General features: G+C 40.9%; 1 protein-coding gene across 1 annotated transcript in view; it reads left to right on the top strand.

The window, feature by feature from the left end:
- Positions 1 to 26,194, top strand: part of LOC128656159 (bMERB domain-containing protein 1-like) — a 113,151-nt gene that overhangs the window by 5,792 nt on the left and 81,165 nt on the right. The window contains exon 2 of the mRNA XM_053709900.1: positions 23,058 to 23,178. Within this exon, the coding sequence (XP_053565875.1) occupies positions 23,058 to 23,178 (121 nt within the window). The remainder of the gene's footprint in view (positions 1 to 23,057; positions 23,179 to 26,194) is intronic.

Here is a 26,194-nt window from a genome sequence, read left to right as displayed (position 1 = left end):
GTTATATAGCCTGTTCTGTAGGTATGTAAATAGTTATATACGCCTAGATTACGAGTTCTGCCTTAAAAAGCAGCGTTAAGGGGTCCTAACGCTGCTTTTTAACACCCGCTGGTATTACGAGTCAGGCAGGTACAGGTGTACCGCTCACTTTTCTTCCGTGACTTTTGGCTACCGCAAATCCCCTTACGTCAATTGCTTATCCTATCTTTTTAATGGGATTTGCCTAACGCTGGTATTACGAGTCTTGGAAGAAGTGAGCGGTACAGCCTCTACCTCCAAGACTCCTACCGCATAAAAAAGTCAGTAGTTTTATGGGGCTAACGCCGGAACATAAAGCTCTTAACTACAGTGCTACAAAGTACACTAACACCCATAAACTACCTATTAACCCCTAAACCCCTAATATTTAACCCCTAATCTGCCGACCGGACATCGCCGCTCTCTACATTATACCTATGAACCCCTAATCTGCTGTCCCTAACATCACCAACACCTATATTATATTTATTAACCCCTAACCTGCACCCCCAGTGTCGCCGCCACCTACCTACACTTATTAACCCCTAATCTGCCGACCGGACATCGCCGCCACTATAATAAATGTATTAACCCCTAAACCGCCGCAATCCCGCCTCGCAAACACTATAATAAATTTTATTAACCCCTAATCTGCCCCCCACGTCGCCACCTACCTACAATTATTAACCCCTAATCTCCTGCCCCCAATGTCGCCGCTACTATAATAAAGTTATTAACCCCTAAACCTAAGTCTAACCCTAACACCCCCCTAAGTTAAATATAATTTAAAGAAATCTAAATAAATTTACTATAATTAAATAAATTATTCCTATTTAAAAATAAATACTTACCTATAAAATAAACCATAAGATAGCTACAATATAACTAATAGTTACATTGTAGCTATTTTAGGATTTATATTTATTTTACAGGCAACTTTGTATTTATTTTAACTAGGTACAATAGCTATTAAATAGTTAATAACTATTTAATAACTACCTAGTTAAAATAATTACAATAGCCAATAGAATTGACCTCGCATTCTATTGGTTCATCCAATCAGCCAATCGGATTTCTCCAACATTGGTGTGTCCGGTCCACGGCGTCATCCTTACTTGTGGGATATCTCTTCCCCAACAGGAAATGGCAAAGAGTCCCAGCAAAGCTGGCCATATAGTCCCTCCTAGGCTCCGCCCACCCCAGTCATTCTCTTTGCCGTTGCACAGGCAACATCTCCACGGAGATGGTTAAGAGTTTTTTTGGTGTTTAAATGTAGTTTTTATTCTTCTATCAAGTGTTTGTTATTTTAAAATAGTGCTGGTATGTACTATTTACTCTGAAACAGAAAAGGATGAAGATTTCTGTTTGTGAGAGGAAGATGATTTTAGCAGACAGTAACTAAAATCGATTGCTGTTTCCACATAGGACTGTTGAGATGAAGTAACTTCAGTTGGGGGAAGCAGTTAGCAGACTTTTCTGCTTAAGGTATGACTAGCCATATTTCTAACAAGACGATGTAATGCTGGAAGGCTGTCATTTCCCCTCATGGGGACCGGTAAGCCATTTTCTTAGTCAAACAAACAGAATAAAGGGCTTATTATGGGCTAAAAAACTGGTAGACATTTTTATGGGCTAAATCGATTGCTTTATTTGGGCATTTTATTCATATTTATGCTGAAAATTTGCATTTATAAACTTGGGGAACGTTTATTAAACGGCAGGCACTGTGTTAGACACCTTTTCCAGTCAGGGGGCCTTCCTAGTTGTAGACTGAGCCTCATTTTCGCGCCATTACTGCACAGTTGTTTTTTGAGAGCAGGGCATGCAGATGCATGTGTGAGGATCTAAAAATTGCTGGAAAAGCTTCTAGAAGGCGTCAATTGGTATCGTATTCCCCTCTGGGCTTGGTTGGGTCTCAGCAAAGACTATAGCTGGGACTGTATAGGGGTTAAATTTATAAACGGCTCCGGTTCCGTTATTTTAAGGGTTAAAGCTCTTTGGTGTGCAATACTATTAATGCTTTAAGACACTGTGGTGAAATTTTGGTAATTTTTGAACAATTCCTTCATACTTTTTCACATATTCAGTAATAAAGTGTTTTCTGTTTAAAATTTAAAGATTTCAGACAAACTTCTTCCTTGTTTGTTGTTTATTCTGGTAAAAGGAGAGGTCAAAAAGCGACTTCTACCTCTCTTTCCTTTTGGCTTAAAAGCATCATCCGATTGGCTTATGAGACTGCCGGACGGCAGCCTCCTGAAAGAATCACAGCTCACTCCACTAGGGCTGTGGCTTCCACATGGGCCTTCAAGAACGAGGCTTCTGTTGACCAGATATGTAAGGCAGCGACTTGGTCTTCACTGCACACTTTTGCCAAATTTTACAAATTTGATACTTTTGCTTCTTCGGAGGCTATTTTTGGGAGAAAGGTTTTGCAAGCTGTGGTGCCTTCCGTTTAGGTGACCTGATTTGCTCCCTCCCTTCATCCGTGTCCTAAAGCTTTGGTATTGGTTCCCACAAGTAAGGATGACGCCGTGGACCGGACACACCAATGTTGGAGAAAACAGAATTTATGCTTACCTGATAAATTACTTTCTCCAACGCTGTGTCCGGTCCACGGCCCGCCCTGGTTTTTTTAATCAGGTCTGATGAATTATTTTCTCTAACTACAGTCACCACGGTACCATATGGTTTCTCCTATATATATTTCTTCCTGTCCGTCGGTTGAATGACTGGGGTGGGCGGAGCCTAGGAGGGACTATATGGCCAGCTTTGCTGGGACTCTTTGCCATTTCCTGTTGGGGAAGAGATATCCCACAAGTAAGAATGACGCCGTGGACCGGACACACCGTTGGAGAAAGTAATTTATCAGGTAAGCATAAATTCTGTTTTTTCCTACGTTAATTCCGATTGGCTGATAGAATACTATCAGCCAATCGGAATTCGAGGGACGCCATCTTGGATGACGTCATTTAACGGAACCTTCATTCGTCGTTAGTCCGTCGGAAGAAGAGGATGCTCCGAGTTGGATGTCTTGAAGATGGACCCGCTCCGCGCCGGATGGATGAAGATAGAAGATGCCACTTGGATGAAGACTTCTGCTGGATGGAGGACCTCTTCTGCCCCGATCGGATGAAGACTTCTGCCGGTCCGGATGTCCTCTTCTGCCCCATCGGATGAACACTTCTGGACGGATCGGATGACCAGTAGTGCCCGGCTGGGTGAACACGGCTCAGGGTAGGGTGATCTTCAATGGGGTAGTGTTAGTTTTTTTAAGGGGGGATCGGGTGGGTTTTAGAGTAGGGGTGTGTGGGAGGTGGGTTGTAATGTTGGGGGGGTCTTGTATTTTTTTTATAGGTAAAAGAGCTGATTACTTTGGGGCAATGCCCCTCAAAAAGCCCTTTTAAGGGCTGGTAAAAGAGCTGATTACTTTTGTAATTTAGTATAGGGTAGGGAATTTTATTATTTTGGGGGGCTTTTTTATTTTATAAGGGGGCTTAGATTAGGTTAGGTGTAATTAGATTAATATTTTTGTAATATTTTTTTTATTTTTTGTAATTTAGTGTTTGTTTTTTTTGTAATATAGTTTAGTTTATTTAATTGTATTTTAGTTTAGATAATTGTAGGTAATTTATTTAATTAATTTATTGATTAGGATTTATTTTACAAGTAATTTGTAATTATTTTAACTAGGTAGCTATTAAATAGTTATTAACTATTTAATAGCTATTGTACCTAGTTAAAATAAATACAAAGTTGCCTGTAAAATAAATTTAAATCCTAAAATAGCTACAATGTAACTATTAGTTATATTGTAGCTATCTTATGGTTTATTTTATAGGTAAGTATTTATTTTTAAATAGGAATAATTTATTTAATTATAGTAAATTTATTTAGATTTCTTTAAATTATATTTAAGTTAGGGGGGTGTTAGGGTTAGACTTAGGTTTAGGGGTTAATAACTTTATTATAGTAGCAGCGACGTTGGGGGCGGGAGATTAGGGGTTAATAATTGTATGTAGGTGGCGGTGATGTTAGGGAGGGCAGATTAGGGGTTAATAAAATTTATTAAAGTGTTTGCGAGGCGGGAGTGTGGCGGTTTAGGGGTTAATACATTTATTATAGTGGCGGTGATGTCTGGTCGGCAGATTAGGGGTTAATAAGTGTAGGTAGGTGGCGGCGACGTTGGGGTCGGAAGATTAGGGGTTAATAAATATAATGTAGCTGTCGCCGATGTTGGGCGGAGTAGATTAGGGGTTCATAAGTATAATGTAGGTGGCGGCGGTGTCCGGAGCAGCAGATTAGTGTTTAATAATATAATGTAGGTGGCGGCGATGTCGGGGACGGCAGATTAGGGGTTAATAAGTGTAAGGTTAGGGGTGTTTAGATTCGGGGTTCATGTTAGGGTGTTAGGTGTAGACTTAGAAAGTGTTTCCCCATAGGAAACAATGGGGCTGCGTTAGGAGCTGAACGCTGCTTTTTTGCAGGTGTTAGTTTTTTTTTTTCAGCCGTCTCAGCCCCATTGTATCCTATGGGGAAATCGTGCACGAGCATGTTTTTCCAGCTTACCGCTACCGTAAGCAACACTGGTATTGAGGTGAGAAGTGGAGCTAAATTTTGCTCAACACTCACTTTTCTGAGGCTAACGCAGCCATTCAGAAAACTCATAATACCAGCGTTGTTTAAAGGGAGCGTTGGAAAAAAAAGGAGCGTTAGCTCCGCAAGTTTTTACCGACAAAACTCGTAATCTAGGCGACTGTCTTTTATGTAGCTATGTAAGTAGTTATATAGTCTCTTCTGTAGGTATGTAAATAGTTATATAGTCTCTTCTGTAGGTATGTAAATAGTTATATAGTCTGTTCTGTAGGTATGTAAATAGTTATATAGTCTCTTCTGTAGGTATGTAAATAGTTATATAGTCTCTTCTGTAGGTATGTAAATAGTTATATAGTCTCTTCTGTAGGTATGTAAATAGTTATATAGTCTCTTCTGTAGGTATGTAAATAGTTATATAGTCTCTTCTGTAGGTATGTAAATAGTTATATAGTCTGTTCTGTAGGTATGTAAATAGTTATATAGTCTCTTCTGTAGGTATGTAAATAGTTATATAGTCTCTTCTGTAGGTATGTAAATAGTTATATAGTCTCTTCTGTAGGTATGTAAATAGTTATATAGTCTCTTCTGTAGGTATGTAAATAGTTATATAGTCTCTTCTGTAGGTATGTAAATAGTTATATAGTCTGTTCTGTAGGTATGTAAATAGTTATATAGTCTGCAGAATCTGTTGGCACTCTACAAATACCTAATAATAATAATAATAAATGTCTTCTGTAGGTATGTAAATAGTTATATAGTCTGTTCTGTAGGTATGTAAATAGTTATATAGTCGTTCTGTAGGTATGTAAATAGTTATACAGTCTGATCTGTAGCTATGTAAATAGTTATATAGTATGTTCTGTATGTAAGTAAATAGGTATATAGTCTCTACTGTAGGTATGTACATTTTTATATAGCCTCTTCTGTAGGTATTTAAATAGTTAAATAGGCTGTTCTGTAGGTATGTAAATAGTTATATAGACTCTTCTGTATGTATGTAAATAGTTAAATAGGCTGTTCTGTAGGTATGTAAATAGTTATATAGTCTGTTCTGTAGATATATAAATAGTTATATAGTCTGTTCTGTAGGTATGTAAATAGTTATATAGTCTGTTCTGTAGGTATGTAAATAGTTATATAGTCTGTTCTGTAGGTATGTAAATAGTTATATAGTCTGTTCTGTAGGTATGTAAATAGTTATATAGTCTGTTCTGTAGGTATGTAAATAGTTATATAGTCTGTTCTGTAGGTATGTAAATAGTTATATAGTCTGTTCTGTAGGTATGTAAATAATTATATAGTCTCTTCTGTAGGTATGTAAATAGTTATATAGTCTGTTCTGTAGGTATGTAAATAATTATATAGTCTCTTCTGTAGGTATGTAAATAGTTATATAGTCTGTTCTGTAGGTATGTAAATAGTTATATAGTCTGTTCTGTAGGTATGTAAATAGTTATATAGTCTGTTCTGTAGGTATGTAAATAGTTATATAGCCTGTTCTGTATGTATGTAAATAGTTATATAGTCTGTTCTGTAGGTATGTAAATAATTATATAGTCTCTTCTGTAGGTATGTAAATAGTTATATAGTCTCTTCTGTAGGTATGTAAATAGTTATATAGTCTGTTCTGTAGGTATGTAAATAATTATATAGTCTCTTCTGTAGGTATGTAAATAATTATATAGTCTCTTCTGTAGGTATGTAAATAATTATATAGTCTCTTCTGTAGGTATGTAAATAGTTATATAGTCTGTTCTGTAGGTATGTAAATAATTATATAGTCTCTTCTGTAGGTATGTAAATAGTTATATAGTCTCTTCTGTAGGTATGTAAATAGTTATATAGTCTGTTCTGTAGGTATGTAAATAGTTATATAGTCTGTTCTGTAGGTATGTAAATAATTATATAGTCTCTTCTGTAGGTATGTAAATAGTTATATAGTCTCTTCTGTAGGTATGTAAATAGTTATATAGTCTCTTCTTTAGGTATGTAAATAGTTATATAGTCTGTTCTGTAGATATGTAAATAGTTATATAGTCTGTTCTGTAGCTATGCAAATAGTTATATAGCCTTTTTTGTAGGTATGTAAATAGTTTTATAGTCTGTTCTGCAGGTATGTAAATAGTTATAAAGCCTCATCTTTAGGTATGTATATGGTTTCAGTGTTCACCATAAATGAGTACACCCCAACAGATTTGTCAGAAAACCTTTACTTACCTTTCAGAAACAACATAATCTATGGGACACTATATACTACAAAATACTCCCACAAATGCTGGCCATTTGATTTCAACCAAGATTTGTTAATTTGCACCCACAACAAAGTATTTTTCCTAACAAATTCATTCAAGACCATGTTGCAATAATGAATACATCCCAATGAAAGTCATAGGAGCAAAGCTAAATGTCCGACAACAAATTCCTAATTAACAAGAATTCAACTACAGGTGAGTCTATTTATTAAACAGGTGTCCAGCAGACAGTTGATTTTTAAAAGGGTGGTACTTACCAAAGAAAACCCCTTCCCATGTCATCCTGTCAGCAATGGCACCACATGGAAGAGAAATGTCACAAGGCATGAGAAAGAAAATAGTTTATTTACACAAGACAGGTGAAGGATACAAGAAGATCTGCAAAACTTTACTTATCAGTCAGAATACTGTAGCAAAAGTGATACAAAAAGATGGAACTGCAACCATCTCACAGAGAAGTCCATGCCGTACATGGAATTTTACACCTCGACAGGAGCGTCTTCTGATGAGAAGGGTTGAAGAAAATCTCCATGCAAATTCACTGCATTTAGCTAAAGAAGTAGAAAGCCAAACTGGGGTGATTGTTTCCTGTGACACAATACAGCGTACACTTCAGAGGAATGGCATGCATGGGTGTCGTCCACAAAGGAAGCCTCTCCTAAAGCCCATACACAAAAAAGCCAGCCTAAAATTTGCCAGGACACATGTTGAAAAAGAAGACGACTTCTGGGACTGTGTACTCTGGAGTGATGAGACCAAGATAAATGTTTTTGGAACTGATGGCTTCAAAGCTGTATGGCTTCGCAAAGGTGAGGAGTACAATGAGAAATGCATGGTGCCTACAGTGAAACATGGTGGTGGCAGTGTTCTTCTGTGGGGCAGCATGAGTGCTGCTGGTGTCGGGGAGCTGCATTTCATTGATGGTATCATGAATTCACAGATGTACTGCTCTATATTGAAAGAGAAGATGCTACTATCACTACGTGCCCTTGGTCGTCGTGCAATTTTCCAAGATGACAATGACCCAAAACACACATCTAAGGCCACTGTTGCATTTCTGAAGAAGAAGAGGGTGAAAGTGATGCAGTGGCCAAGTATGTCTCCTGATCTGAACCCAATCGAACACCTATGGGGAATTCTGAAGAGACAAGTTGAGCATCACTTGCCATCCAGCATCCAGGCTCTAAAAGAGGTCGTTCTTGAAGAATGGAAAAACATAGATGTTGCAATATGTTGCCAACTTGTTCATTCCATGCATAGAAGACTTGGTGCTGTCCCTGCAAATCATGGAGGTCATACAAAATACTAGATGTAGTAGTTTTTGTTGTGGGGTCTATTCATTTGTGTATAACCTACGTTGAGTAAACCCAAAGATTTTGAAATCTAAGTTATATTATTAACCTTACTTTCATGTAATGAGCTAAACAAATGTTCTATAAAACTCAGATTTGTCAAAATTCTGGAAATTGTTTTTGTGTTCATTGAGATATCGATTAAAATCTTACTTTTCAAAACCATTTCTGCTGAGCACTGTATATAGTCTGTTCTATAAATAAATAAATGACTTCTATTATTAGATGTACCTACTTTTCTTAGTCTGCTGAAGTTTAGCTCATTTCCCTGAGAGCATATTGGTTTATAATCCAGAGTGTGCAGAAGTAGATGAGTCTCTTCTTTAACAAAAACAGTAACAGGTGATTTTCATGCAGATAATCAGATTATTTTAGACCAGAAGTTGTAAACCTAAGGCATGAGATTTGCTAGCGCTCAACCGTGCTGCGCGACTTCACTGACTGCAATTGTAATCCTAGTAAACTCAATTCATGCCGATTAGGAATATCCAGTCTCTCCTGTAAACAGATTTTGTTTAGCTAATATGACTATGTGGGCGAAACAGACTATGGAAAACTGTACTGTCCATTCAACTGCGTTTACTGCAAGTGCACATCTGTGCCTCTTTAAGGAGAGGAGGACAAAGTAGGTATACGCATTTTGTCTGTCTTCCTACAGAGGCGCAGACATAAAGCTTTTAGTAAATAAATCTCTTTGCACGGGGATGGCTGGATGGGGATTACAGGAAATAAATAAATCTATTCATTCTTACGTTGACGTAGCATTAAATAAATGTATATATTGTTTATATTGTGTTTATATTTTGTATTCAATAAAAGGGTTGGCTTCAAGTGTGTTTACAGTCACTCTAAACGGACAGTCAACACCAAAATTGTTATTGTCTAAAAAGATAGATAACATCTTTACTACCCATTCCCCAGCTGTGCACAACCAACAATGTTATATTAATATTCTTTATAACATTTAAACCTCTAAATTTCTGTCTGTTTCAAAGTCACTACAGACAGCCTTTTATCACCTGCTTTTTTTATTACCCTTTCACAACAGGAGACTGCTAGTTCATGTGGGCCATATAGATTACATTGTGCTCTCTCCCGTGGGTTGTGGCTGACATTGCACTAATTGGCTAAAATGCAAGTCAATAGATAGTAATAAAAAAATAGCTACGTGATCAGGGGCTGTCAGAAGATGCTTAGATACAAGGTAATCACAGAGGTAAAAAGTGTATCATTACAACCATGTTGGCTGGGCAAAACAGGGGAATGGGTAATAAAGGGATAATCTATCTTTTTAAACATTAACATTTTTGGAGTTGTCTGTCCCTTTAATAAATAAATAATTTTCTTATGAATCCATACTAAGTATCAGCAATTAAAGGGATATGAAACCCATTTTTTTCTTTCATGATTCAGATAGACAAAGTATTTAGCCACCAATCAGCAAGCACTATCCAGGTGCTGAACCAAAAAACGGGCTGGCTCCTAAGCTTACATTTGTTCTTTTTAAATAAAAATACCAAGAGAACACAGAGAAATTGATAATTGGAGTAAATTAGAAAGTTGCTTAAAATTGCTGCTATATCTAAATCATGAAAGCATAAAATTGAGTTTTTTTATAAAAAGAAACCAAACTAAACAACATTTGCAAATAAACCAAAAGAGTTTTTTTTCTTTTTTAGAAGATTAACAAACATTTGTGCTTACACTAAAAAAGATTCACTACCCCAGCCTTAGACAAGTGTTTCTCAACGGTGTGCGACAGCAAATTACTGTCCCATAAGAGAGCTACAGGTGCGCCACAGCACATTTCTGTACCATAAGAGAGCTACAGGTGCGCCACAGCACATTACTGTACCATGAGAGAGCTACAGGTGCGCCACAGCACATTACTGTACCATAAGAGAGCTACAGGTGCGCCACAGCACATTACTGTACCATAAGAGAGCTACAGGTGCGTCACAGCACATTACTGTACCATAAGACAGCTACAGGTGCGCCACAGCACATTACTGTACCATAAGACAGCTACAGGTGCGCCACAGCACATTACTGTACCATAAGAGAGCTACAGGTGCGTCACAGCACATTACTGTACCATAAGAGAGCTACAGGTGCGCCACAGCACATTACTGTACCATAAGAGAGCTACAGGTGCGTCACAGCACATTACTGTACCATAAGAGAGCTACAGGTGCGCCACAGCACATTACTGTACCATAAGAGAGCTACAGGTGCGCCACAGCACATTACTGTACCATAAGAGAGCTACAGGTGCGCCACAGCACATTACTGTACCATAAGAGAGCTACAGGTGCGCCACAGCACATTACTGTACCATAAGAGAGCTACAGGTGCGCCACAGCACATTACTGTACCATGAGAGAGCTACAGGTGCGCCACAGCACATTACTGTACCATGAGAGAGCTACAGGTGTGCCACAGCACATTACTGTACCATAAGAGAGCTACAGGTGCGCCACAGCACATTACTGTACCATAAGAGAGCTACAGGTGCGTCACAGCACATTACTGTACCATGAGAGAGCTACAGGTGCGCCACAGCACATTACTGTACAATGAGAGAGCTACAGGTGCGCCACAGCACATTACTGTACCATGAGAGAGCTACAGGTGCGCCACAGCACATTACTGTACCATAAGAGAGCTACAGGTGCGTCACAGCACATTACTGTATCATGAGAGAGCTACAGGTGCGCCACAGCACATTACTGTACCATGAGAGAGCTACAGGTGCGTCAGATCACATTACTGTACCATAAGAGAGCTACAGGTGCGCCACAGCACATTACTGTACCATGAGAGAGCTACAGGTGCGTCACAGCACATTACTGTACCATGAGAGAGCTACAGGTGCGCCACAGCACATTACTGTACCATGAGAGAGCTACAGGTGCGCCACAGCACATTACTGTACCATGAGAGAGCTACAGGTGCGTCACAGCACATTACTGTACCATGAGAGAGCTACAGGTGCGTCACAGCACATTACTGTACAACGAGAGAGCTACAGGTGCATCAGAGCACATTACTGTACCATGAGAGAGCTAAAGGTGCGCTACAGCACATTTCTGTACAACGAGAGAGCTACAGGTGCATCAGAGCACATTACTGTACCATGAGAGAGCTACAGGTGCGCTATAGCACATTACTGTACCATGAGAGAGCTATAGGTGCGCTACAGCACATTACTGTACAACGAGAGAGCTACAGGTGCGTCAGAGCACATTACTGTACCATGAGAGAGCTACAGGTGCGCTACAGCACATTACTGTACCATGAGAGAGATACAGGTGCGCTACAGCACATTACTGTACCATGAGAGAGCTACAGGTGCGTCAGAGCACATTACTGTACAACGAGAGAGCTACAGGTGCGTCACAGCACATTACTGTACCATGAGAGAGCTACAGGTGCGCCACAGCACATTACTGTACAACGAGAGAGCTACAGGTGCATCAGAGCACATTACTGTACCATGAGAGAGCTACAGGTGCGTCAGAGCACATTACTGTACAACGACAGAGCTACAGGTGCGCCACAGCACATTACTGTACCATAAGAGAGCTACAGGTGCGTCACAGCACATTACTGTACCATGAGAGAGCTACAGGTGCGCCACAGCACATTACTGTACCATGAGAGAGCTACAGGTGCGCCACAGCACATTACTGTACCATAAGAGAGCTACAGGTGCGTCACAGCACATTACTGTACCATGAGAGAGCTACAGGTGCGCCACAGCACATTACTGTACCATGAGAGAGCTACAGGTGCGCCACAGCACATTACTGTACCATGAGAGAGCTACAGGTGCGCCACAGCACATTACTGTACCATAAGAGAGCTACAGGTGCGCCACAGCACATTACTGTACCATAAGAGAGCTACAGGTGCGTCACAGCACATTACTGTACCATAAGAGAGCTACAGGTGCGCCACAGCACATTACTGTACCATAAGAGAGCTACAGGTGCGTCACAGCACATTACTGTACCATGAGAGAGCTACAGGTGCGTCACAGCACATTACTGTACAACGAGAGAGCTACAGGTGCATCAGAGCACATTACTGTACCATGAGAGAGCTACAGGTGCGCTACAGCACATTACTGTACTACGAGAGAGCTACAGGTGCATCAGAGCACATTACTGTACCATGAGAGAGCTACAGGTGCGCTACAGCACATTACTGTACAACGAGAGAGCTACAGGTGCGTCAGAGCACATTTCTGTACCATGAGAGAGCTACAGGTGCGTCAGAGCACATTACTGTACCATGAGAGAGCTACAGGTGCGCTACAGCACATTACTGTACTACGAGAGAGCTACAGGTGCATCAGAGCACATTACTGTACCATGAGAGAGCTACAGGTGCGCTACAGCACATTACTGTACAACGAGAGAGCTACAGGTGCGTCAGAGCACATTTCTGTACCATGAGAGAGCTACAGGTGCGTCAGAGCACATTACTGTACCATGAGAGAGCTACAGGTGCGCCACAGCACATTACTGTACCATGAGAGAGCTACAGGTGCGCTACAGCACATTACTGTACAACGAGAGAGCTACAGGTGCGTCAGAGCACATTACTGTACCATGAGAGAGCTACAGGTGCGCCACAGCACATTACTGTACCATGAGAGAGCTACAGGTGCGCCACAGCACATTACTGTACCACGAGAGAGCTACAGGTGCGTCACAGCACATTACTGTACCACGAGAGAGCTACAGGTGCGCCACAGCACATTACTGTACCACGAGAGAGCTACAGGTGCGCCACAGCACATTACTGTACCATGAGAGAGCTACAGGTGCGTCACAGCACATTACTGTACCATGAGAGAGCTACAGGTGACCCACAGCACATTACTGTACCACGAGAGAGCTACAGGTGACCCACAGCACATTACTGTACCATGAGAGAGCTACAGGTGCGTCACAGCACATTACTGTACCTCGAGAGAGCTACAGGTGCGTCACAGCACATTACTGTACCACGAGAGAGCTACAGGTGCGCTACAGCACATTACTGTACCATGAGAGAGCTACAGGTGCGCCACAGCACATTACTGTACCATGAGAGAGCTACAGGTGCGTCACAGCACATTACTGTACCACGAGAGAGCTACAGGTGCGTCACAGCTCATTACTGTACCATGAGAGAGCTACAGGTGACCCACAGCACATTACTGTACCACGAGAGAGCTACAGGTGACCCACAGCACATTACTGTACCATGAGAGAGCTACAGGTGCGTCACAGCACATTACTGTACCTCGAGAGAGCTACAGGTGCGTCACAGCACATTACTGTACCATGAGAGAGCTACAGGTGCGCTACAGCACATTACTGTACCATGAGAGAGCTACAGGTGCGCCACAGCACATTACTGTACCATGAGAGAGCTACAGGTGCGTCACAGCACATTACTGTACCACGAGAGAGCTACAGGTGCGTCACAGCTCATTACTGTACCACGAGAGAGCTACAGGTGCGCCACAGCACATTACTGTACCATGAGAGAGCTACAGGTGTGCCACAGCACATTACTGTACCATAAGAGAGCTACTGGTGCGCTACAGCACATTACTGTACCATGAGAGAGCTACAGGTGCGCCACAGCACATTACTGTACCATGAGAGAGCTTCAGGTGCGCCACAGCACATTACTTTACCATGAGAGAGCTACAGGTGCGCTACAGCACATTACTGTACCAGAAGAGAGCTAAAGGTGCGCCATAGCACATTACTGTACCACGAGAGAGCTACAGGTGCGTCACAGCACATTACTGTACCATGAGAGAGCTACAGGTGCGCCACAGCACATTACTGTACCATGAGAGAGCTACAGGTACGCCATAGCACATTACTGTACCATAAGAGAGCTACAGGTGCGCCATAGCACATTACTGTACCACGAGAGAGCTACAGGTGCGCCACAGCACATTACTGTACCATGAGAGATCTACAGGTGCGCCACAGCACATTACTGTACCATGAGAGAGCTACAGGTGTGCCACAGCACATTACTGTACCATGAGAGAGCTACAGGTGCGCCACAGCACATTACTGTACCATGAGAGAGCTACAGGTGCGTCACAGCACATTACTGTACCACGAGAGAGCTACAGGTGCGTCACAGCTCATTACTGTACCACGAGAGAGCCACAGGTGCGCCACAGCACATTACTGTACCATGAGAGAGCTACAGGTGTGCCACAGCACATTACTGTACCATAAGAGAGCTACTGGTGCGCTACAGCACATTACTGTACCATGAGAGAGCTACAGGTGCGCCACAGCACATTACTGTACCATGAGAGAGCTTCAGGTGCGCCACAGCACATTTACTGTACCATGAGAGAGCTACAGGTGCGCCACAGCACATTACTGTACCATGAGAGAGCTACAGGTGCGTCACAGCACATTACTGTACCATGAGAGCGCTACAGGTGCGCCACAGCACATTACTGTACCATGAGAGAGCTACATGTGCGCCATAGCACATTACTGTACCATGAGAGAGCTACATGTGCGCCATAGCACATTACTGTACCATGAGAGAGCTACATGTGCGCCATAGCACATTACTGTACCATGAGAGAGCTACAGGTGCGCCATAGCACATTACTGTATCATGAGAGCTACAGGTGCGCCACAACACATTACTGTACCATGAGAGAGCTACAGGTGCCCTATAGCACTTTACTGTACCATGAGAGAGCTACAGGTGCGCCATAGCACATTACTGTACCACGAGAGAGCTACAGGTGCGTCACAGCACATTACTGTACAATGAGAGAGCTACAGGTGCGCCACAGCACATTACTGTACCATGAGAGAGCTACAGGTGCGCCACAGCACATTACTGTACCATGAGAGAGCTACAGGTGCGTCACAGCACATTACTGTACCATGAGAGAGCTACAGGTGCGTCACAGCACATTAGTGTACCACGAGAGAGCTACAGGTGCGTCACAGCACATTACTGTACCACGAGAGAGCTACAGGTGCGTCACAGCACATTACTGTACCACGAGAGAGCTACAGGTGCGTCACAGCACATTACTGTACCATGAGAGAGCTACAGGTGCGCCACAGCACATTACTGTACCATGAGAGAGCTACAGGTGCGCCACAGCACATTACTGTACCACGAGAGAGCTACAGGTGCGTCACAGCAGATTAATGTACCATGAGAGAGCTACAGGTGCGTCACAGCTCATTACTGTACCACGAGAGAGCTACAGGTGTGCCACAGCACAGTACTGTACCATGAGAGAGTTACATGTGCGCCACAGCACATTACTGTACCATGAGAGAGTTACATGTGCGCCACAGCACATTACTGTACCATGAGAGAGCTACAGGTGCGCCACAACACATTACTGTACGATGAGAGAGTTACATGTGCGCCACAGCACATTACTGTACCATGAGAGAGCTACAGGTGCGCCACAGCACATTACTGTACCACGAGAGAGCTACAGGTGCGCCACAGCACATTACTGTACCACGAGAGAGCTACAGGTGCGCCACAGCACATTACTTTACCATGAGAGAGCTACAGGTGCGTCACAGCACATTACTGTACCATGAGAGAGCTACAGGTGACCCACAGCACATTACTGTACCATGAGAGAGCTACAGGTGCGCTACAGCACATTACTGTACCATGAGAGAGCTACAGGTGCGCCACAGCACATTACTGTACCATGAGAGAGCTACAGGTGCGCCACAGCACATTACTGTACCATGAGAGAGCTACAGGTGCGTCACAGCACATTACTGTACCATGAGAGAGCTACAGGTGCGCCACAGCACATTACTTTACCATGAGAGAGCTACAGGTGCGCCACAGCACATTACTGTACCATGAGAGAGCTACAGGTGCGCCACAGCACATTACTGTACCATGAGAGAGCTACAGGTGCGTCACAGCACATTACTGTACCACGAGAGAGCTACAGGTGCGCCACAGCACATTACTGTACCATGAGAGAGCTACAGGTGCGCCACAGCACATTACTGTACCATGAGAGAGCTACAGGTGCGCCACAGCACATTACTGTACCATGAGAGAGCTACAGGTGCGCCACAGCACATTACTGTACCATGAGAGAGCTACAGGTGCGCCACAGCACATTACTGTACCATAAGAGAGCTACAGGTGCGCCACAGCACATTACTGTACCATAAGAGAGCTACAGGTGCGTCAGAGCACATTACTGTACCATGAGAGAGCTACAGGTGCGCCACAGCACATTACTGTACCATAAGAGAGCTACAGGTGCACCACAGCACATTACTGTACCATAAGAGAGCTACAGGTGCACCACAGCACATTACTGTACCATAAGAGAGCTACAGGTGCGCCACAGCACATTACTGTACCATGAGGGAGTTACATGTGCGCCACAGCACATTACTGTACCATGAGAGAGCTACAGGTGCGCCACAGCACATTACTGTACCATGAGAGAGCTACAGGTGCGCCACAGCACATTACTGTACCATGAGAGAGCTTCAGGTGCGCCACAGCACATTACTGTACCATGAGAGAGTTACAGGTGCGCCACAGCACATTACTGTACCATGAGAGAGCTACAGGTGCGTCACAGCACATTACTGTACCATGAGAGAGCTACAGGTGCGTCACAGCACATTACTGTACCATGAGAGAGCTACAGGTGCGCTACAGCACATTACTGTACCATGAGAGAGCTACAGGTGCGCCACAGCACATTACTGTACCATGAGAGAGCTACAGGTACGCCACAGCACATTACTGTACCATGAGAGAGCTACAGGTGCGCCACAGCACATTACTGTACCATGAGAGAGCTACAGGTGCGTCACAGCACATTACTGTACCATGAGAGAGCTACAGGTGCGCCACAGCACATTACTGTACCATAAGAGAGCTACAGGTGCGTCAGAGCACATTACTGTACCATGAGAGAGCTACAGGTGCGCTACAGCACATTACTGTACCATGAGAGAGCTACAGGTGCGCCACAGCACATTACTGTACCATGAGAGAGCTACTGGTGCGTCACAGCACATTACTGTACCATGAGAGAGCTACAGGTGCGCCACAGCACATTACTGTACCACGAGAGAGCTACAGGTGCGCCACAGCACATTACTGTACCACGAGAGAGCTACAGGTGCGCCACAGCACATTACTGTACCACGAGAGAGCTACAGGTGCGCCACAGCACATTACTGTACCATGAGAGAGCTACTGGTGTGCCACAGCACATTACTGTACCACGAGAGAGCTACTGGTGCGCCACAGCACATTACTGTACCATAAGAGAGCTACAGGTGCGCCACAGCACATTACTGTACCATAAGAGAGCTACAGGTGCGCCATATCATATTACTGTCTCTTTGGGTAGAGCTGAGTTCTCTGGCATGGATGTTTTCTACATGCAGGCTTGGAGCTCTCTGCCTGTGACACACTCTGCAGCAGATCCAGAGAGAGACGGGTAAATAAGCATGTATGCTCGCCAGAGGTTGAAATAAAACCTATGCAGGCAGAGCGCTCCAAGCCTGCATGTAGAAAACATCCATGACCGAGAACCCAGCTCTACCAAAAGAGACAGCGCCACCTCTCCTAACCTATTGAGGATCTCTGACCTGGCCATACTGTGGATCGGAGAGACAAATCTTCCCCTTCACAGCTGGGAAAGTGCCATTGTGGACCGAACAGACAGACGATGCGTGACGGACCCTCCCCACTCCTTTAGAGACAGTGCCGCCGTGGATCCAGTATCCTCTTCTGAGACGCCTATTCCTTACCGCAAATGATTGAGGTTATTTCTTGTGAGTAGCTCATTTGCACGCTTTTCCCTGGGTGTTAAAAACTTTGTCCTATACTTATTGTGAACTGAAACTAGATAGGGGATTTACCTTTACACTTATGTTTGCATTTACAGATTATATTTTATGTTACACCTGCACTTCTGTTAACTAAGTTTTGTTATAGTGTTTGCATTTTTTTCTGTTTGCACTTTATATGTACTCAGACCTTGTATTTGCTATTTATTAGTGGTGGGAAGAGTTGGGGCTTTTACTTTACACTTTTTTGTATTTTTAGCTGCACTGAACAGGTTTCTTGTGATTGGCGCCTCCCACAAGATTTTTATCCAAATTGTTTTTTTTAGACATAATACTAATGCACACTTAATAGTCTACAGTACAGTGTAACTATAACTTATATATCGGGGAAACAAAAAAATAGTGTGACTCACTTTATTGCAGTGGTCTGGAACTGAAACCACAATATATCTGAGCCGGTACGCCTGTGTGTGGGTATATGTATGTGTGTGTATATGTATGTATGTGTGTGTATATGTATGTATGTGTGTGTATATGTGTATATATATATATATATGTATGTGTGTATAGAGTGTATAGAACTGTTTAACTTAGGGTAATGCCCTACAAAAGGCCCTTTTAAGGGCTATTGGTAGTTTATTATAGATTAGGTTTTTATATTGGGGTGTTTTTTTTTAAAATGGGTATTAGAACAGGAATAATTGTTATTAATTTGAATAATTTGTTATTTTGTGTAATGTTTTTATTTTCGTTTTGGGGTGGGTTTTACTTTTTAAAATAGACATTTTTTATTTTTAATGGTCAGCAAAAGAGCTGAATGCCCTTTTAAGGGCAATGCCCATACAAATGCCCTTTTCAGGGCAATGGGTAGATTAGGTTTTACTTTATTTTTGTTTGGTGGGTGGGGGTTTGTATACTGTTAGGGGGTGTTTGTTTTTCTTTTGTAGAAAAAAGCTGATATCTGTAGTCTTACAGGTTTAGGGGAACCGCACACTTCTTTGGCCTTACCGCAAACCGACTTACGTAAACTTTGTAAACCCTTTTTTCTATGGGACTTCCATAGCGCTGGTATTACGAGTTTGTCCTGGGAAGCCAAAGGCATTCTAAAGTCAGTAGTTATAAGTTTTACACTACAACGCCGTAGCATAAAACTCATAACTAAAGTGCTAAAAAGTACACTAACACCCATAATATACCTATTAACCCCTAAACCGAGGCCCTCCCGCATCGCAAACACTATAATAACATTTTTAACCACTAATCTGCCGTCCCCAACATCGCCGCAACTATACTAAATGTATTAACCCTTTAAACTTAAGTGTAACCCTAACTCTAACACCCCCTAACTAAAATATAATTTAAATAAATTCAAATAAAATTCCTATCATTAAATAAATTATTCCTATTTAAAACTAAATACTTACCTGTAAAATAAACCCTAACTAGCTACAATATAACTAATAGTTACATTGTATCTAGCTTGGGGTTTATTTTTATTTACAGGCAAGTTTGTATTTATTTTAACTAGGTACAATAGCTATTAAATAGTTATTAACTATTTAATAACTACCTAGCTAAAATAAATACAAATATACCTGTAAAATAAAACCTAACCTAAGTTACACTAACACCTAAAAAAAACACTAAATTACAGGGGGGGGGGTTACAAGATATTTAAACTAATTACACCTGTCAAAATAAAAATTACCCCCCCAAATAAAAAAAAAAACCTAGCCTAAACTTAACTATCAATAGCTCTTAAAAGGGCCTTTTGCGGGGCATTGCCGCAAAGTAATCAGCTCTTTTAACTGTAAAAAAAATAATACAAACAACCCCTCCAACAATAAAACCCACCACCCACACAACCAACCCCCCAAATAAAAGCCTAACTAAAAAAACCTAAGCTCCCCATTGCCCTGAAAAGGGCATTTGGATGGGCATTGCCCTGAAAAGGGCATTTAGCTCTATTGCAGACCCAAAGCCCTAACCTAAAAATAAAACCCACCCAATACACCCTTAAAAAATCCTAACACTAACCCCCGAAGATTCACTTACCGGGAGAAGTCTTCCTCCAAGTGGCAAGATGTCCTCAACAAAGCAGGCAGAAGTGGTCCTCCAGATGGGCAGAAGTCTTGATCCAGACGGCATCTTCTATCTTCATCCTTCCGACACGGAGCGGCTTCATCTTCAAGACATCCGGCGCGGAGCATCCTCTTAAAACAACGGCTTCTTCGGAATGAATATCACTTTAAGTGACGTCATCCAAGATGGCGTCCCTTAGAATTCTATCAGCCAATCGGAATTAAGAGAGAAAAAATCCTATTGACTGATGCAAGCTCAATCCTATTTGCTGATTGCATCAGCCAATAGGATTTTTTCAACCTTAATTCCGATTGACTGATCGAATTCTATCAGCCAATTGGAATCTAAGGGACGCCATCTTGGATGACGTCACTTAAAGTGATATTCATTCTGAAGAAGCCGTTGTTTGAAGAGGATGCTCCGCGCCGTATGTCTTGAAGATGGAGCCCCTCCACGTCGGAATGATGAAGACTTCTGCCCATCTGGAGGACCACGTCTGCCCGTCTGGAGGACCACTTCTGCCGGCTTCCTTGAGGACATCTTGCCGCTTGGATGAAGACTTCTCCCGGTACGTGAATCTTCGGTGGTTACTGGTAGGATTTTTTTAAGGGTGTATTGGGTGGGTTTTATTTTTTAGGTTAGGGCTTTGGGACTGCAATAGAGCTAAATGCCCTTTTAAGGGCAATGCCCATCCAAATGCCCTTTTCAGGGCTTAGGTTTTTTGTGTGGTTGGTGGGTTTTACTGTTGGGGGGTTGTTTGTATTTTTTTTTTTTTACAGGTAAAAGAGCTGATTACTTTGGGGCAATGCCCCGCAAAGGGCCCTTTAAGGGCTATTGATAGTTTAGTTTAGGCTAGGGTTTATTCTTATTTTGGGGGGACTTATATTATTTTGATAGGGCTATTAGATTAAGATTAGGTGTAATTAGTTTAAAGATCTCTAATTTGTTTTTTATTTTCTGTAATTTAGTGTTTTGTTTTTTTGTGATTTAGCTATTTTAATTTATTTAATTGTATTTAATTTAGGTAATTGATTTCATTGTAGTGTAGTGTTAGGTGTTATTGTAACTTAGGTTAGGTTTTATTTTACAGGTCAATTTGTCTTTATTTTAGCTAGGTAGTTATTAAATAGTTAATAACTATTTAGTAACTATTCTACCTAGTTAAAATAAATACAAACTTGCCTGTAAAATAAAAATAAACCCTAAACTAGCTACAATGTAACTATTAGTTATATTGTAGCTAGCTGGTAAGTATTTAGTTTTAAATAGGAATAATTTAGTTAATTATAGTAATTTTATTTAGATTTATTTAAATTATATTTAAGTTAGGGGGTGTTAGGGTTAGACTTAGATTTAGGGGTTAATACATTTAATATAGTGGCGGCGATGTTGGGGGCAGCAGATTAGGGGTTAATAAGTATTATGTAGGTGGTGGCGGTGTCCGGAGCGGCAGATTAGGGGTTAATAAGAATAATGTAGGTGTCTGCGATGTCGGGGGCGGAAGATTAGGGGTTAATAAGTGTAAGATTAGGGGTGTTTAGACTCAGGGTTCATGCTAGGGTGTTAGGTGTAAACATAACCTTTATTTCCCCATAGGAATCAATGGGGCTGCGTTACTGAGATTTACGCTGCTTTTTGGCAGGTGTTAGACTTTTTCTCAGCCGGCTCTCCCCACTGATGTCTATGGCGAAATCGTGCACAAGCACGTACGACCAGCTCACCGCTGACTTAAGCAGCGCTGGTATTGAAGTGCGGTATGGAGCTCAATTTTGCTCTACGCTCACTTCTTGCCTTTTAACGCCGGGTTTGTAAAAACTTGTGATGCCAGCGCTGCAGGTAAGTGAGCGGTGAGAAAAAAACTGCACGTTTGCACCGCACAGCTCCTAACGCAAAACTCGTTATCTGGCCATTAGTTTGTTATTTTTTGTAGTGTTAGGTGTATAGTTGCCCTAGGAAAAACACAATCTAGATAACTGTTTAACATGGTTTACCACAAAATTAAAGGGTCATAAAAGTCTCTATAACAAAGAAAACACACACCTGTGCCTGATGTTTATCTGTCCACAAAAAGTGCTCTTCGCCAGTTACCCCCATACTAAGCAGGTTGGGAGCTTGCACAGTCTGAAGCTATTATGAGCATACATGAAAGTCCCTTTTTTATGTACGCAGGAGCAGCTGTATCTTTTAATATATAATTACTTTTACCCTTTAGCGTTTACATTGTCAGTTGTTTAAAACTGTCCCCTTTGTTCAGGATTTTGTGCACGAAAGTCAAGATTAAACGTTCCACTAGAGCTTGCAATTTATAGAGACTTTGCAATTTACTTCTCTTATAATGTTTTTGTTTGTTTTCTTGGTATCCTTTGTTGAATAGCATACCTAAGTAAGCCCAGAATCTGTGATGCACTACTTGGAACAAGCTGGGTGGGGGCTGTAATATACTTTCTAATATTACATCTTCTGCTATCCAAAGCACAACTTAATTGCATAATTTAACATACATTCATTTGCTGAAAATAATTTGTGCTATAAACATTGAAACATTTTAGCTCATTTTAGCGTATTATTGTCTATCATGGTAGGCAGATAGTCAGTTAAATCAGCCGTTGTTATGGGGCTACACAGATATGCCTCTTGTCATTGGCTCACCAGATGTGCTTAGCTAGCTCCCAGTAGTGCATTGCTACTTTGGTGCTGACTTTGCAGGTTTAACACATAGCTAGAGCATTGTATTATCACACTATAGCTTGTATATTGCACATTAAAGCATTTATTTCTGCTCCTTTATGTTCCTTTAATATTTTAGTACTCTCATAGCTAGAAAGGGATGGTCATAGCACTAGTTTAGCTTTGGTTGGTGTTATAGGGGTATAATCTGATGCCTCTTCTTTCAGTTGAAGAAGTCATCTCCATGGCAGACTCTACAACTACTGTGGATGATATTGAAGGCGAGCTGTTTAAGATCGAGAGGATTCGTGAGATTCTGGTGAGGAGAGAGTCTGAGCTCCGGTACATGTGAGTATAGGCTGACTGACACAAGGAGCCATCAGTTCATGCAATCGCCATCCTGCTAAAGGTCACTGCATGACATGATGTAGATAATTAGCTACAAAACTCTATAGCAAGACAATAAGGTGTATCCAGCAGGTCAGATGGTGCATGAGGTCTGATATGTGGAGAGAAGGGAATACGATCTGCAGTAGCTGAACTTTATTTGAGTGAAATCATTTGACTTATTGGAGGATGAGTGCTCTCATCTGTAGAGGTCACAAGGACACAGATTTGCCACCACTCATAGGCAGCTTACAGTCTCAGCCCCCATTAACACTTGTCAGTCTCTATCAGTCAGGAGGATGTAGCATTCTGCGACAACCAGTCCATGTAACACACAGGGGTCTGTATTGAACAACCTCACCAGTTCTGTATAGTCAGAGACAACAGGCTAGAGGGGCACATTTCTTTCATGTAATTAGCAAGAGTCCATGAGCTAGTGACGTATGGGATATACATTCCTACCAGGAGGGGCAAAGTTTCCCAAACCTCAAAATGCCTACAAATACACCCCTCACCACACCCACAATTCAGTTTTACAAACTTTGCCTCCTATGGAGGTGTTGAAGTAAATTTGTGCTAGATTCTTCGTTGATATGCGCTCCGCAGCAGGTTGGAGCCCGGTTTTCCTCTCAGCGTGCAGTGAATGTCAGAGGGATGTGAGGAGAGTATTGCCTATTGAATTCAATGATCTCCTTCTACGGGGTCTATTTCATAAGGTTCTCTGTTATCGGTCGTAGAGATTCATCTCTTACCTTCCTTTTCAGATCGACGATATACTCTTATATTTACCATTACCTCTACTGATTCTCGTTTCAGTACTGGTTTGGCTTTCTACAAACATGTAGATGAGTGTCCTGGGGTAAGTAAATCTTATTTTCTGTGACACTCTAATCTATGGTTGGGCACTTTATTTATAAAGTTCTAAATATATGTGTTTAAACTTATATTTGCCATGATTCAGGATAATCAGTATTCCTTTATAATTCAGACTGTCAGTTTCATTATTTGGGATAATGCATTTTAATTCAATTTATTTTTCATTACCTTGGAAATTTTCAATTGACCATTTTCCCTGCGTGCTGTTAGGCTTGTGGGGGCAGAAAATGTTTCTTTTTATTGCATCATTCTTGGCGCGGACTTTTTTGGTGCAAAAAATTTTGTCATTTCCGGCGCCGTAGTTGACGCCGGAAGTTGTTTTCTGTAACGTCATTTTTTTGACGCATGTGTATTCAGACATTTTTTTCCCGCCAAAAAATGTGGGTGTCGGTTTCGGCGTCAGAGGATGTGGCATCATACTTGGCGCCAAAAATATGGGCGTTGTATTTAGCGCCAATAATGTGGGCGTCATATTTGGCGCCAAAAAATGTGTGCGTATTTGTTCCATTTTTTCCTCATATTATTTAAACTTCACTTTTTTATTGCTTCTGGTTTTTAGAAGCTTATTATTTTGCATTCTTTTCCCATTCCTGAAACTGTCATTTAAGGAATTTGATAATTTTGCTTTAAATATTGTTTTTTTCTATTACATATTGCAAGATTTCACTGTTCCTGTTTCAAAAATGTTCTAAGGGATTCCTGTTGACTGAGTTCAGTCCTACCAAAGCTAAGTTAATTTATTTTAAAATGTTATGAATGTTTTTCTTTAGCTATGGTTTGTAATAAGTTATCATGATAAACTTTTACATGCAGAATCCGTTAGTATTTATGCTTTATATATTTGCTATTCTTTTTACATCTTATGTAGAAGAATTACTTAGAAGATTTATAAGACTATTTTTCGGATTCTATGTTAAAGGCTTTGTCTGACATTGTGCCTTCTAATAAAATTTTTAGGTCTTTTTCAAACTTTTTTTAATTATTGAAGTTTCAAATGACCAACAACATAATGATTTATCCTTCTCTGATGATGTTTTTTCTCATTCAGAATTTTCTTCATCAGATATTGACACTAACAAATCCACTTTTTTATTTTTTTATTAAAGTACATTTGTTCTTTGTTGAAAAGGTGTTGATTATTTTGGATATTAAGGTAATTAGTTCTTTCAAGACTAACTAACATTTTATTTCTGCTTATTTATTCTTCTGTATTTTCAGAGGTTTTTTTCCAGTTCCTCATACTAGGGAACGGAATAGGCTGATAATTTTCTTTTATTCCTTCTTTAAAGGTTTTAAACTATATTCTTTGCCGGCAGTTCATTTCAATTTTGAAGGTTCTCCAATTTAATAGGGCTATCTCTACTTCTGCTAATTATGCTATTGTTTCTTTAGCAAAATAGTATTTATTTTTCCTTTAGATGGTTGTATCTTATTTAAGGAAAATTATTTATTTTCAGGTACTTTTCTTGGACCTGTGATTTATTTGAATGATGTTGCAATTGCTTCATTTTTTCTGTTTACTTTAAAATCAAGTATCAGATTATGATTTATTTTAGCATTGTTAAGGACAAAATCTACTAGACTAAGTGCTGTTGCATTTGTCTTGTTTTGCTTTTGTTGATTATGTAAGTCCAGTGTGTTGACTGGTCCTTTAACTGGGTTATCATGCTAATATTTTTCATTTCTGTCTTCATTTTATTGAATATTTTTGCAAATGAGGTTTATTCTATGTCTTTAGCTGTTTTAGCTAGAAGAATTTTGTGATTTCTAAAAAATCCATATTTATTTTTTTTCTAAGATAATCAATTATTTGGTTTATAATTGGATTCAATTCTTAACTGTTACTCTGGGCTTCAAGATTGAGTTCCAAGACCAAACTTTAAGCTTATATTAGTTTGGTTCTTCTTATTAAGGAACAAATTCCCAAGTAACATGTTTTTAATTGGAAATTTTTTTTCATTCATTTTTTTGAAATTTGTTGTTTTGCAAATTTCTTTGATTTTGGATACAGAATAAAGTTCAGAGTAAAACCGTCTGTGAGAAGTCTTTTTTCTCTTTGATATTCCAGCTATTCCAGTAAGGCTAACACTTTTAGTGTGTT

This window comes from Bombina bombina, chromosome 1, assembly GCF_027579735.1.
Source record: "Bombina bombina isolate aBomBom1 chromosome 1, aBomBom1.pri, whole genome shotgun sequence".
NCBI lineage: Eukaryota > Metazoa > Chordata > Amphibia > Anura > Bombinatoridae > Bombina > Bombina bombina.
Note: the sequence above shows the minus strand (reverse complement) of the source record. Positions and strands in the feature narration are given on the sequence as shown.